The sequence below is a fragment of the Heterocephalus glaber genome, unplaced genomic scaffold (genome assembly GCF_053883595.1).
Source record: "Heterocephalus glaber isolate CG9 unplaced genomic scaffold, H.glaber_assembly_v1.0 deba00001457, whole genome shotgun sequence".
NCBI lineage: Eukaryota > Metazoa > Chordata > Mammalia > Rodentia > Bathyergidae > Heterocephalus > Heterocephalus glaber.
Window position 1 is genome coordinate 43,309,115 of NW_028258305.1, and position 12,716 is coordinate 43,321,830.

Here is a 12,716-nt window from a genome sequence, read left to right on the forward strand (position 1 = left end):
GAGTGCTGGGATTATAGGTGTGTGCCACCTCGCCTGACTTTAAATGTGCGCTCTTTTTTTTTTTTTTGGTTTGTGTTTTTTTGGTACCGGGGATCAAACTTGGGACCTTGCACTTGCAAGGCAGGTGGCGGAACCACTGAACTAAATCCCCGGCCCTTTTTTTTGGTTTTTTGAGACAAGGTCTCACTTTGTAGTTCAGGCTAACCCTGAACTTAACTGTGTAGCCCAAGCTGGTCTTGAACCTGTAGTGATCCTCCTGCCTCAGCCTTCTGAGTGCTGTGATTACAAGAGTGTGCCACCACACCCAGCTCTAGATATGCTTTTTAACAGACTAGGCAGTATAGTTTGTTGAAAAGGGTAGAGCCTAAAGTGCCATGTGCATTACTTTGTTACTTTGCCTACACATAAAATGAAGGATGTGCTGCTTCAGTAATTTTCAATTTTCAAAGCAGTCTCTGGAAGATGGTCTGCAGAGGACATTCACAACAGATGGCTCTGCATTTTATCTGGTTTATTTTTGTTGAGCTTTAGTCTAAAATTTCCTTGAATAAAAGGATTCTACCATTAATAAAGAAAAGGGAGGGCCGGGGATTTAGCTCAGTGGTTCCGGTGCCTGTCTCGTAAGCACAAGGTTCCAAGTTCAATCCCCAGTACCAAAAAAAAAGAAAAGAAAAGAAAAAGAAAAGAAAAGGGATTAAAACTGCTTGTCTAAATAATTTCTTTTTCTTTTTTCCTTAAATTCTTTTATTGGTACATTTTAGGTATACAATACGTTTACATTTATCATTGGGTGCTTGTCCCTGTACATGATGCATCTTGGTTCTTATTTTTTTCCCCATTCCCTGTGTGCCCTTCACCCCCTCCACCCTTCCCTATTTACATACTTTGTTTCCATGTTTTTCTTTTCTCATAATTTTTCCTTTCCCTCCTTTCCTTTCCCCTTCCCCTCCCACCACCCCTACCCCTTTGGACCTTTTCTTCCTATTTCAAACTATCAGTTATTCATTTTAATCATTTTAATCCTTATTTACACTCTCAGTTTCTCACACTAGAGAAACTGTTCGGTATTTACACGTGTGTCCTATTTATTTCTTTATATATTCTAGATAGTAGCCCTTTGTCTGAGGTACAGCTGCTAAAAAATTTTTCCCACATTGTAGGTTGTCTGTTAGCTCTGTTGGTAGTTTCTCCCCTAAATGATTTCTTACAGTTCCTTTCAGTTCTGCAGGACCATAGGTTTTAGCTCATAATTGGCCATTATGTAACCAGTACCTTGAAATGGACCTTTAAAAGGCAGATTTTGGGCCAGGGATTTAGCTCAGTGGTACCATGCCTGCCTGGCAAGTGCAAGGTCCTGAGTTCAATTCCCGGTGCCGAAAAAAATATAAAAAATAAAAGTTAGATTTTTTTTCCTTGAGAGACAAGGAGCTTCTCCAAACTTCTTAGACCTGCAGCATCAACATCTACTCTCACTTCTCTTTAGCTCAGCTGGGTGGACAGGATATGCAGGTGTTGGCACCAGGTCAAGCCCAATTTCATTTCCTTAGGCCAGGGAGGGAGAGGTCTAGAAAGGGGCTGAGCAAGCCCGGCCTGTCTATCGTCTCCTCCACAGTTCCTTGCTATAAAAGAGCCCAGCATACCATACACAGTGAGATGATGATTTGATGCAAATGGGCCCCTTCATCTTCTTGCAGCTAGCTTTGCATAAATTCTTTTTCTTTTCTACTGAAACAAATGTCCTTCTTTGATTTGGTGAACATCAAGCAAACAGACCTGAGCATATGAACCTCAGTGGCCATTAACAACTATGCATACCAGTTTTTACTCATCAGATTTTGAAATGCAAGATGAGAAGATTAAAAGGTCTGAAACTATTCTTCTGCAGTCTTAGCATCCTATAAGCCTGGCCTGACCTAATAATAGTATTGTAGGATTTTGGATGTTTAGTCATATAGTAGAACCAAATTTAAATTTTTTTGTTTTTTGAGACAGGGTCTCACTTTGTAGTGCAAGCTGGCCTTGACCTCCTGGCCATCCTCCTGCCTCAGCCTCCTGAGTGCTGGGATTATAGGCCTTCACCACCACACCCATCTTAAATTTAGATGTTATTTAGTTGTAGTGGAACATTTTATTTGGTCAACTTTAATTACATCATAAAATTATTTTTCAATTATCTCAATACCTCTAGTCAGAAATGTCTTCAAATAGGTATACATACTATAATTATTAGTTAAGTCATCATACTACAAAAGAGGCCTAGAACTTCTCAGTGCCACCTGGATATCTAGCTGAACCATCATCTTGACTGTATTTTTCCTTAAAAATATAATTGCAGGAGACCTTAACATTGATGGTTTTTTCCTTAAGAACTGATTCAACACACTGAGCCCAATAACCTAGGTTAGCGGGCAGTCTGGAAAGGTCTGGAGCCTGAACTCATCTGTGCCGAAGGTGACAGTGTGGGCTCCAGGATTGACATAGCATATTCCTTTTAGTGTGAGACATATTGTGCAGTGCAGATTTCAGTGTCAGTGGTTATTAAGCAGGGATCTCATTCTCGTCACCCTGCTGTGGTAGTTTGCTAGGGCGACCATAACTAAATAGCAGAGGCTGGCTAGCCTGAACAGCGGAAATCTCTTTTTCCACTGTCTTGGAGGCTGGGGCCCGAGATCACGGCCCCTGTGGGTTTTCTTGTGAGGCCCCTGTCTCTGCAGTTTGCTAGTGGCTGCCTCATTCCTGTGTCCTCACGTGGCCTTTTCTCTGTACGTGTGCATTTCTGGTGTCTTTTGTATCTAGACTTCCTGGGAATCTAGTCAGGCGGGATTAGGGTTCACCTGTGTAACCTCATTTGACCCTAATTACCTCTTTAAAGGTCCTTTCTCCAAATTTGGTCCCATTCAGAGGTGCCAAGGGTTAGGTCTTCAACATAAATTTTGTGCGAGGGGAGCACAGTTCAACCCCTAACATCCCACCTCACCCTCTCCTTAGGCTCCAAGGAGAATATCTACTCTCTGTTCTAACCCTGCTGAAGAGTAGGGAAGAATGGGTACTCCTTGCTTGAGGAAAAGAAATCCTAGTCCACCCGGGTACTGTTTAATTACAGGAAATTAGTAACATCGAAGGTGACAATAGAAGTTCAGAGAAAGTAGTGCTAAATGTCATATGCAAACATTTTTTCATCCTCATTGTTTTCCAAGATTGTCTCTTATGTGATACATAAATGCCCAAATGGCGAATTCAGGGGGGAAAAAACCTCAGTGTTTTATATTTATGCTTTCTCATCATAAAATCTGGGCTCTTCCACTCTGAGCTAATAACTCTTGAGTTAACAGGTATAACTTGAAAACATACTTGGCTTGGTTTTAGACACTTCAGGCTGAGTGTGAATAATAAGTAACATCTAAAAATTTAACTAAATAAAAATATTTTTCTCCTGGTAGGAACATTTTCTGTTAGCACCTTACGTTGCCATAAATTTATATGATCTTCCCACAGAATAGCAAACATCAGCAAATCTCAGGCAGACTACAAGATGTACGACTCAGAAAGCAAACACAAAAGACCGAGCTGGAAGTTCTAGATAAGCAGTGTGACCTGGAAATTATGGAAATCAAGCAACTTCAGCAAGAACTTCAGGTAAGTCCTTTGCCACTAGTTGTCCTTAAACATGTGCAGCTGTTGAAGCTTTTCCTGATAGGGGAGTTGTACTTCGAGGATCATGAAGTCCTCTGGTTCTGAAGAGCTGTGATCCAAAGCACATGATCTTGTATATAATATCAGGAAGTCCACAGACCTCCTAAAGCTCTGCTAGATAGCATATTAGGTTCTGATGGGAGCTTACACATAAATGGACATTTATCATTCCAAGTTTTAACTCTAAGAATATATTTATGTATTTATCTTAGTCCGTTCTTGTGACTGTCACAGACTGTCTTTTGTGTAATTTATAAACAACAGAAATGTATTGCATAGTTTTGAAGGTTGGAAATTTGAAGCTCAAAGCACCCGGAGATTCATTGTTGGGTGAGGGCTTGCTCTCTGCTTCACAGATGGCTGCTGCTTCCCACACCTCCTTGCGGAAGGAGCAGGCACTTCCCATCAGCCTTTTGTAAGGACACTAACCCCATTCATCAGAGAAGAGCCCCCATGATTTAATCACCCCCTAAAGGTCTGCCTCTTAACACTTGTATTGGGGATAAGATATCAACATGATTTTAGGGGGACAACAGCATTTAGAACATAGCATACATCAAAATTAAGTTACTGTGAATTTTAGGAAATTTTGACTTAAAGTCATTTTCAGAATTGTGTGAGAAGCTAAATGTGTCCCTCAGAGGCTTGGTAATTCTGTCCTTGTGCATTAGAGTCTGGCTCAATTATTGTTTACAGAATAGAGACGCTAGAAGCCTTTGGCCTCTCTAGACTCCTCTTACCCGGTTTCTCTTACTATGCAGACTGACAGATGGTCTTTTCCTTTTGTCACAGCAGACAAAGACAAAAGCCAGAAACATTTCCTTCCTTCCCTAGTTCTCCCTGAGATTTTTTTCCCTTTGCTCTACAGACAAGCTTTCTGGAGTCTTCTGGCCCACTTACTGCACACACCCTCTAGTGCAGTTACCAGAGACCTCTCTATCCTTTGCCCACGACATGCATTAGGACACTGAAAATTATGAACCTCCAGACGTAGCCTACTTACAAAAGTTTTCCTCACTGCCTTTTAATTTCAGCCACTTATTCATAAATGGATGTTTAAACATTTGCTTTTTAAATCCTGCATACTTCCCTTCCAGGTTATTCATAAGTTAGGAGCATTTTACAGTTACCAGTTATTCCTCTACTAAACTTCAAAAAACGATTAACAAAAAAAAAAATGATTAACACTGCCAGGCGTGGTGGTGCATGCCTGTAATCCCAGCACTCAGGATTCTGAGCCAAAAGGATCACTTTGAGTTTAAGGCCAGCCTAGGGTACATACTGAGTTCAGGGCTAGCCTGAACTACAAAGTGAGTCCCTGTCTCAAAATTAAAAAAAAAAAAAAAGATTAACATTCACACTGGGGCTGTAATTTGTATGTCTCACTGCCAGGCAGCTTGAACCATTAGTGGTACATAATAGACTATCCCATTGAGAGGCTTTTCATTAATTTTATTAGTAAAAAGACCAATGAAAGTGATTAGATCCATTTGTATCACCCGTGGTACAAGCTGCCTAGTGACATAGTCGTGCATGCGCCACCAGTGTTACAGACCAGTGGGAACATGTCAAATCATGTTTTCAAATCTTCTGAAACATTCTTGGACATTACACTTTTAACCAGATACTATTTTTCTTTTTATAAGGAATATCAAAATAAGCTTATTTATTTGGTACCTGAGAAGCAATTATTGAATGAAAGAATTAAAAACATGCAGTTGAATAACACACCTGGTAAGTCTAAATTTCATTTCTCTTTTATTTTCTAAATGACTGTATCAGTCATATTCTGTTAGTTTTGAAAAATAGCATTATTCTCATGAATAATTTTTGTGGGCTCTAAGTTAAAAATTGCAATATAGTGTGAAAAATATCATAGGTGGTAGAACATAATTAATAATTATGGCACACTTTCCTCTATCTTGATATTTTTATTTATATTATAAAATATCAGTCAATAAAATATTAGGCTATAATTAAACAAGATCTAAATTGGTTCTAACACAAGATACATGTGCATTTTGCCAAAATCCTGTGCTCATTGTAAAGAACTGTTCAGGAGGACACTTTTCTGTGGAGCCAAGCCTGCAGTTCCAAGGTGATAGCATACAGCATTGCTAGGGCCAAGCATATGGTTGCCCCTGCTAGACCTTCATATCATCTAATTCTGACTCATACAAAGACTCTTACCAGCTTGGCTGTCTGACACCTGTGGAACAAAATATTCCAGTGTGATTTATGGAATATTACATTTTTCGTGGCTCAAATTCCAATCATGTGACTTAAAAAAAAAAACCTATGTCAGATACCATGCCAGTAACAATATAGCAGGGGAAAAGGTTTAAAGAAAAGTAATCTGCATATGTGTTAGAACTGGCTAACGTATCCTAAATGTCATCCTTGAGTACCTGCCAGTCTTTCCATTCCAAGGCCCTTTTTAATATACTTTTGGCTGCTTAGGGGGTCCAATAAAGTATCCTTCTTTGCCCAGATATGAAGCAAATTGAAAAATAAGGCAAAGAAACAAGACAGGTGACAAACCAAAATACCACCTCAGTGTTGGCAAAACTTAATGGGACAGCATGGCTTATCTCCATGGTGCACCTACGAAACATGAGTGCAGATTTCCTGAGGGCAGTGCAGTCTCCAGAGACCAAGGACGAGGAAGAGTCTGGGCAGCACGTGCTCAGGTCCCTGTCTTCAGCTTATTCGGCTGTGAAAAGGTAGAAGGAAGCTGGGAGGGAGTGTTGTGCTAGTGAAGGGCCCTCCACATGGAAGAAACAGCAAAATAAAGTTCACGCTTGTGAACTATTCATACCATGTCTACTGCCATCCCCTAAAAGGGCCTGTCCATGTCTCTTCTCAGCTTTCCTTGCATCTGCTTCTTTTCTGGTCCAAGTGAATTAGCTCCCTAACCCATCCCTCCACAAGCATCCCAGAGACAGGATGTGCCAACCCTCCTGGTCTTAGCAGTGGCAGAAATACACCGTCATCGCTGTTAGTATTTCAATTGTAAATGAAATGCTGACTGTGTCTTCCTATGTCTTACTAGGAATTTGGTAGAGCTACCCTATCTTGGTGGGATGTGATCTAGTCAACTGTTATTTACCCGCTTATTAATGTAACAATAGTCCAGTTCAAAAGAAGCTTTTGTTTGGGATTTGAATTCTACCATGTATGCCTTACAGTCTCCTCTCCGTAACAATTACCATTTAACACTAACACTCAGATGCCACGCACCATGCTAGGCAGTCATGTGTTGTTTTCTTTAATCTTTACAACAGATACAGTTATAATATGGTTCATTATAGTTATTCCCATTGTGCAGCTCAGGAAAACTGAGATTTGGAGAAATTAAGTAGTTCCTCAAGATGGTGCAGTGGTAATACTCAGATTCATGTCTATCTTCTACCAAGACTTCCATTCTATCTTGAATCAAATTTGCTGTTAAAATGTATATGCTCATTGTTATGAATAGAAAAGAAATATACAGCTATAAAACTTCAGTTATAGACATAAAAGATTCCTGAATGGAGATGTCTTATGTTCCTGAGTGAATTAATAATACTATACGTGCAGTAATAACTGGGCCAGCTCTCTAATTATTCCAGTGTATTCAGTTCTATTAAGGTTTCTTTAAATGAAACTTGGAAAGATAATTCACAAATTCATCTGGAAGAAAAAATGTGTAAGACTGAGCAAGACTTGGAAAAGAGAACATTGGAGTGGAGAGACTTGCTTTATCAGAAATCAGAACAAAAGATATGAAAGTTTTAGTACCTAAAATAATGTGCTATTGCTCCCCAAAAGAAAAATAGAACAATGAAACTAAGTGAACATCTATCAAATATAAATTGTTTGATGTTTGTATTTCAGATTCAGGGATCAGTTTACTTCATAAGAAATCAGTAGAAAAGGAAGAATTATGCCAAAGACTTAAAGAACAATTAGATGCTCTTGAAAAAGAAACTGCATCTAAGCTCTCAGAAATGGATTCATTTAACAATCAGCTGAAGGTATTGATCTTCTGTTACATTCATTTCTAGGTAGCTGCCTTCTTACTGCCCTTATTTTTATTTAATAGAAGGAATAACAAAGCTATTATAATTGTATTGCACTTTCATAATTTCAACTATACCTGAGTTTTCAAGATTTTTTAATGTTCTCTAAAATATTATAAAAATTCTGTCACATTACTAAACATATCATTTACCACAGTTTTCAGTTTTTGATGACTAGATGCTGTTTTTATGGGCATTTCCAAAACAGTTTCCTTTGTCAGTATTATAGAGCTGATGTCAGCTAACATAATTGTAGGTAACAGTCTAAAACGGAAAACATGGCAATTTTAAAATAGCTCTGGTGGTAGAGGCTCTTTTAACACACTAAAATTCTTTTTTGTTCCTTTGTTACAATATAATTTAGGAAATATATTTTATGAAATAATGCAATAATCAGTAAAATCCAAAGCAGAATCTGGTTCCATAAACTTTGCAAGAAAAATCAAGTTCATGATTCATTGTTTGCTGCAGTAGTAGAGCAGATGTCCAAAGCATACTGTGTACTTACCTTTCTTTGCAGTGTGAGTTGTATACTGAAGCCATGTCTATGCAAGGAGATAATAAAAGGTAAAAATAAGAGTAACTGTGCATAATTCAGCTTTGGGAATAGTCCCATTCCTTTGCCAACTGGGCATAATTTTTAGTGTGTAAGTTATTACATAGCATTTCTATAAGAAAGCTGTTTTTTGTCTTGCTAATTTAGAATAACCCTAACTCCAACTATGAGTAAGTACCTTGATAAACAAAAGACAACCATGGTGGCTTCAATTAAGGAGGGAAAATGGAGGTGAAAATGTTAATAATACCCCATTACAAAACATGTATCTTATAGGAAAAATATTAAAGAAAATAACTTGTCATTGATGGTCAAACAAGCCAGCCAAGTTATCCTCCCTGCCTTTCTTAAATCTGTACATAGTTTAACTGGCTTTTTATCTGCCTTATCTTACAGTGTGGGAATTTGGATGACTCTGTTCTGCAGTGCCTTTTGTCTCTGCTAAGCTGTCTCAACAACCTCTTCCTCTTACTTAAGGTTATTTTCTAATATCTAGCTCCTTTGTTTGAGTTACTTTATTATTTTATTTTCTTTTTTTTTTAAACGACTATTCTTTGCCTTTGTCTGACTGTCTTCGTTTGAAATAACATATGTAATAAAGACTTTTTTCTTTCTGCTTGCCTGAACATCTTTCTGCTATCTAACTCCTGTTTGAGTCTAATGCCAGAAGTTGGGAAAGTGGCGCTCCTCTCGGTAACGTTTCTCTTGAGGAGCCCAGCAGTTTCCCTGTCAAGCGTGTCTAACCCATGGTCTACCTTTTTTTTTTTCCCCTTCATTTCTTTTGGCCTTTGTTTATTCAAATGTTATAATACAAAATATTTTTATGAAGAAAGTTTTCTTGCTTATGCATATTAACTATATTATATATTTTGTATGTGGCTCAAGATAATTCCTCTTCTTTCAAAAAATGAAGGCCAAAAAAAGGCAGGCCACAGGTCGGACATGTCCATGTCTTGTTAGATTAGCTAATGGGATGACTAGTAATTCAAATCGAAGGAAAACTGAGGGAATGCGAGATTGAATCACTTACCCATATCACTGAAAACCGTTGTGTAAACTCAGCTTTCTGAAATCTAGGGCAGGTCTATGTCGTGTATGCATCAGGCTACATCCTAATTCACCATAAGGAAAATTTTAGAGATCCAGTAGTGCAGAGACAGTTTTAGTTAGGTTCGTTACCAGGCCTTGTATTTGTTTAGATGTGCTTGCACTCCAGGTATTTAGATGGGCTTGCACTTCAGTTACGACATTTCGAATCGTCATTTTGCCATGTGTAATACCCAGAGTATTTAAATACTCAGTAAATGCCTACTTTAACACAGTTTAAGAAAGGTGCTTTATATTTATCACTTGCTTACCCATACATACCTTGACCACACATTCTACTGAAGACTAAAATGGGTGGTAGTAGGCAGTTTGCAGGAATGCTTAAGTATGGCTCCTTTGTTACCAGAGCAAAGGTGGGACAGATTAGAAGGATGGCAGCAGCATGGGTCCCTGTTAGCCTGTGTGGTTGTAGTGTGGCTGGACAGATTATCTGGTTTTAGAACTTTGGCTACAGATCAAACAGAAAATTAGACCTAAATTTCTTCATCTGTAAAAGGAGCTTCAGTGATAATTTCTGGTCTGTATTCGCTCATGTAGTCTCTTTTTCTCAGTTAGCATTTGATTCTCCACAGGCCAGAAGTTTATTCTCATCTCTTGTTTTACTTTCTTCTGCTTCTTGCCTTCTCCTCTTTCACTTTATTGATACTTTCATCAGAGTCAATTAGGAAACTAAAGGATTATGAAATCTATACTGTCAGAGTGGTCAGGCAACTTGACCCTGTTGTCACAGGAGAAAAGACAAGGGGCCTTGAGAGTCATAAAAATGATACAGAATGATCAGTTAATGTAGTATCGAAAAATACCCGCTAACTTTGTCAACAAGGACACCTTTGAAGACACTGAAAGTCACATTTCAGCCAAGTGGTCAGAAGCTGCATTGCAGTGGATCGGGAGTTGCACAAGAGTTTGGTGAGCCTGAACAGCCTGAGGAGAGTGAAAAGAACGTGGGGTTGAAGGAAAAAATTTGGATAGAAGGCTAAAGAAAGACTTGAAGGAGACAAAGAGATGAAAGGAAGAGGAGGAAAAGAGAAATTGGGTGGGATATAAAAATCGGTGGTAATTGATAAAGCACAGTCCCGGGGGGAACAGATTAAAGTAGAAACTAGAGCATAGATTATAGGATTACATAAGAAATAATACTTCCAGTGTAACAAAAAAAAAAAAGACAGATGTGAATGCTGTTCATTTTGTTGTTGAAAAGTAAGAAACTGATTGCTTTAAGACTTAAAATCAGAAGTAAATTGGACCGTAAAGGAATCTGGGGGGTGGGGGGGGGGTGAGGACATGGACTAACTCAGGTGCAACAAGTTTTACTGATTTTGAAATGGACTATAGGAGAGTTCCAGTCTGATGACTTAATAAGGCAAAATTTTTAGCTAGTAGTGAGCAGAATGGGTGAAAGATTAGGAAGTTTCAGGAGAGAGAAGTAGGCATGAAACACATCCTGGTGAGGGTGGGGGTTGCAAGGTTGAAGTAAGACAGTAAGTGTGTTGAGCAGTGTTAGATGCCTACTTGAAGTTGGAGGTTGTAAATTTAAACTGAAAACAACATGCCTAATTATATGATTGTTTTCACCAGTGTCCATCCATTTACGTGTAAGCACAGAGAAGGCTGGTGAGAGTTTCATAGGTTCATCTAGGCTTGGGTTTTAATAAGACATGGACAAGGGGGCCAGTGAAGTTAAAGCTTTAGCGTAAGGATTATCATCAAAGTGGTTTCTGCAGTATGGAGTAGATGTGAGGGATGAGGAGAGAAAGGGGTCCTCACCATGGAGAAAGAAAATGATGAGACCAGCAGAGGGGGGTCACAGTGAGGGTGAAAACTTGAAGATTCATGCATTATTCAGTTGCTAGCAGTGAAGTGCAGTGAAAAAATACTGGCTTAGGAATCTGGAAAGGTGAGTCTAGTACTATTCATGTCACTTGCTAGTTTTGTAACTGTTTGTCATTTAGCCTCCAAATTTTGTTTTCTTCATTTATAGAACAAAGCTGACAATATCCACCTTGTTTTCTTTGAAGGATCTTATGGTGAATGAATGAAATAGCATAAATATGCAAAAGGGCTTTGTGAACTTTTATGTGCTATACAGATGCAGTTTTGTTTTGTTTTGTTTTGTTGGTACCGGGGATCGAACTTGGGACTTTGTGCTTGCAAGGCAGGCAGCAGAACCACTGAGCTAAATCCCTGGCCCTCAGATACAGTATTTTTATTATTCCCTTATTAGGGAAGGAATTGTCCTGAATCTCCAGAGTATCTTCAGTGTGTTGGGAGGTTATCACTGTTTACTTTGGCTTAGTCACTAGGGAAGTGCTTTTGTGGGGAAGGAAACTAGAATCTGTCAGCGCCAGTACTGTGACTTCCTCCGAAGAGTTAGGTCTATCCTGCGCTCCAAAGGATCTCAAGTAACCCCTGTCAGTGGTGCTTTCAGGTGGCAAGGTGAATTTGATTCTGCACGTATGATAAAGCCAACTAATTGGCAGTAAGCAACATGAGTCCTTTGGACTGTAAATAAAAACTTTAATGAACTGGGTACTAGATGTGGGAAAAAATACTTTCCCAAGCCCATAATACAATAAGTCCCCAAATTATGAACAAGTTCCATTCCAGGAGAATTGTTCGTTAGTCAGTTTCCTTCCTCAGTGATCGTAAGTTGGGCACTTTTACTGTGTAAGGATTAATGAAATGTTCCCTTTGTTCCTTCAGAGAATTTCAGGCCTGCCTTTGGAACCTCCTTTCTCCACTAATACTAATATTACTCAGTCTCATACTCAGGAAGTGTTTGCCCAAGTGCTGCTGCTGTGAGGCATGGGATAGAAGGGAACACTGGTTTCTGCAGAAGAGCCTCTGAACCATTTTTATGCCTTGGACTTTTCAATAATTTGGTGGTTTCCAGACCCTTTCTCAAAATAATACTTTAGATTCATAAAATGAAATACAGTATATAGTTATTTAAAAATTGCAAACCGGTGTAGTGGTGCACACCTGTAATCCCTGCACTCGGGAGGCCAGGGCAGCGACAAGTTCAAGGCCAGCTTGGGCTGTATAGTGAGATCCAGGCCAGTCTGAACCACGTAGTGAAACCCTGTCTCTTAAAAAAAAGGGAAAAGATCACAAGAGCCCTGAAATACTTTAAAAAGTGATAAATTTATTTATATATGTGCTTCTGCATTAACAAATTTAATAAAAAATCTAGTGATATGCACCATTTTGAAGTCAGGGTAATGTATCATGCATATATAAAGTTAGCTGTAAAATATGGGAAAGTATGAAAAATGTCACAAGTGCAGTTCACCTTGCTG

General features: G+C 38.9%; 1 protein-coding gene across 7 annotated transcripts in view; it reads left to right on the forward strand.

The window, feature by feature from the left end:
- Itsn2 (intersectin 2) overlaps positions 1 to 12,716 on the forward strand; it is a 148,195-nt gene that overhangs the window by 73,736 nt on the left and 61,743 nt on the right. For 6 of the 7 annotated variants that reach the window (XM_087216602.1, XM_087216603.1, XM_013070102.3 and 3 more), the window contains 4 exons: positions 3,496 to 3,636; positions 5,340 to 5,427; positions 7,570 to 7,709; positions 8,707 to 8,787. In XM_087216602.1, coding sequence (XP_087072728.1) covers positions 3,496 to 3,636; positions 5,340 to 5,427; positions 7,570 to 7,709; positions 8,707 to 8,787 — 450 coding nt within the window. The remainder of the gene's footprint in view (positions 1 to 3,495; positions 3,637 to 5,339; positions 5,428 to 7,569; positions 7,710 to 8,706; positions 8,788 to 12,716) is intronic. The other variant, XM_013070103.3, reaches the window with a different exon arrangement.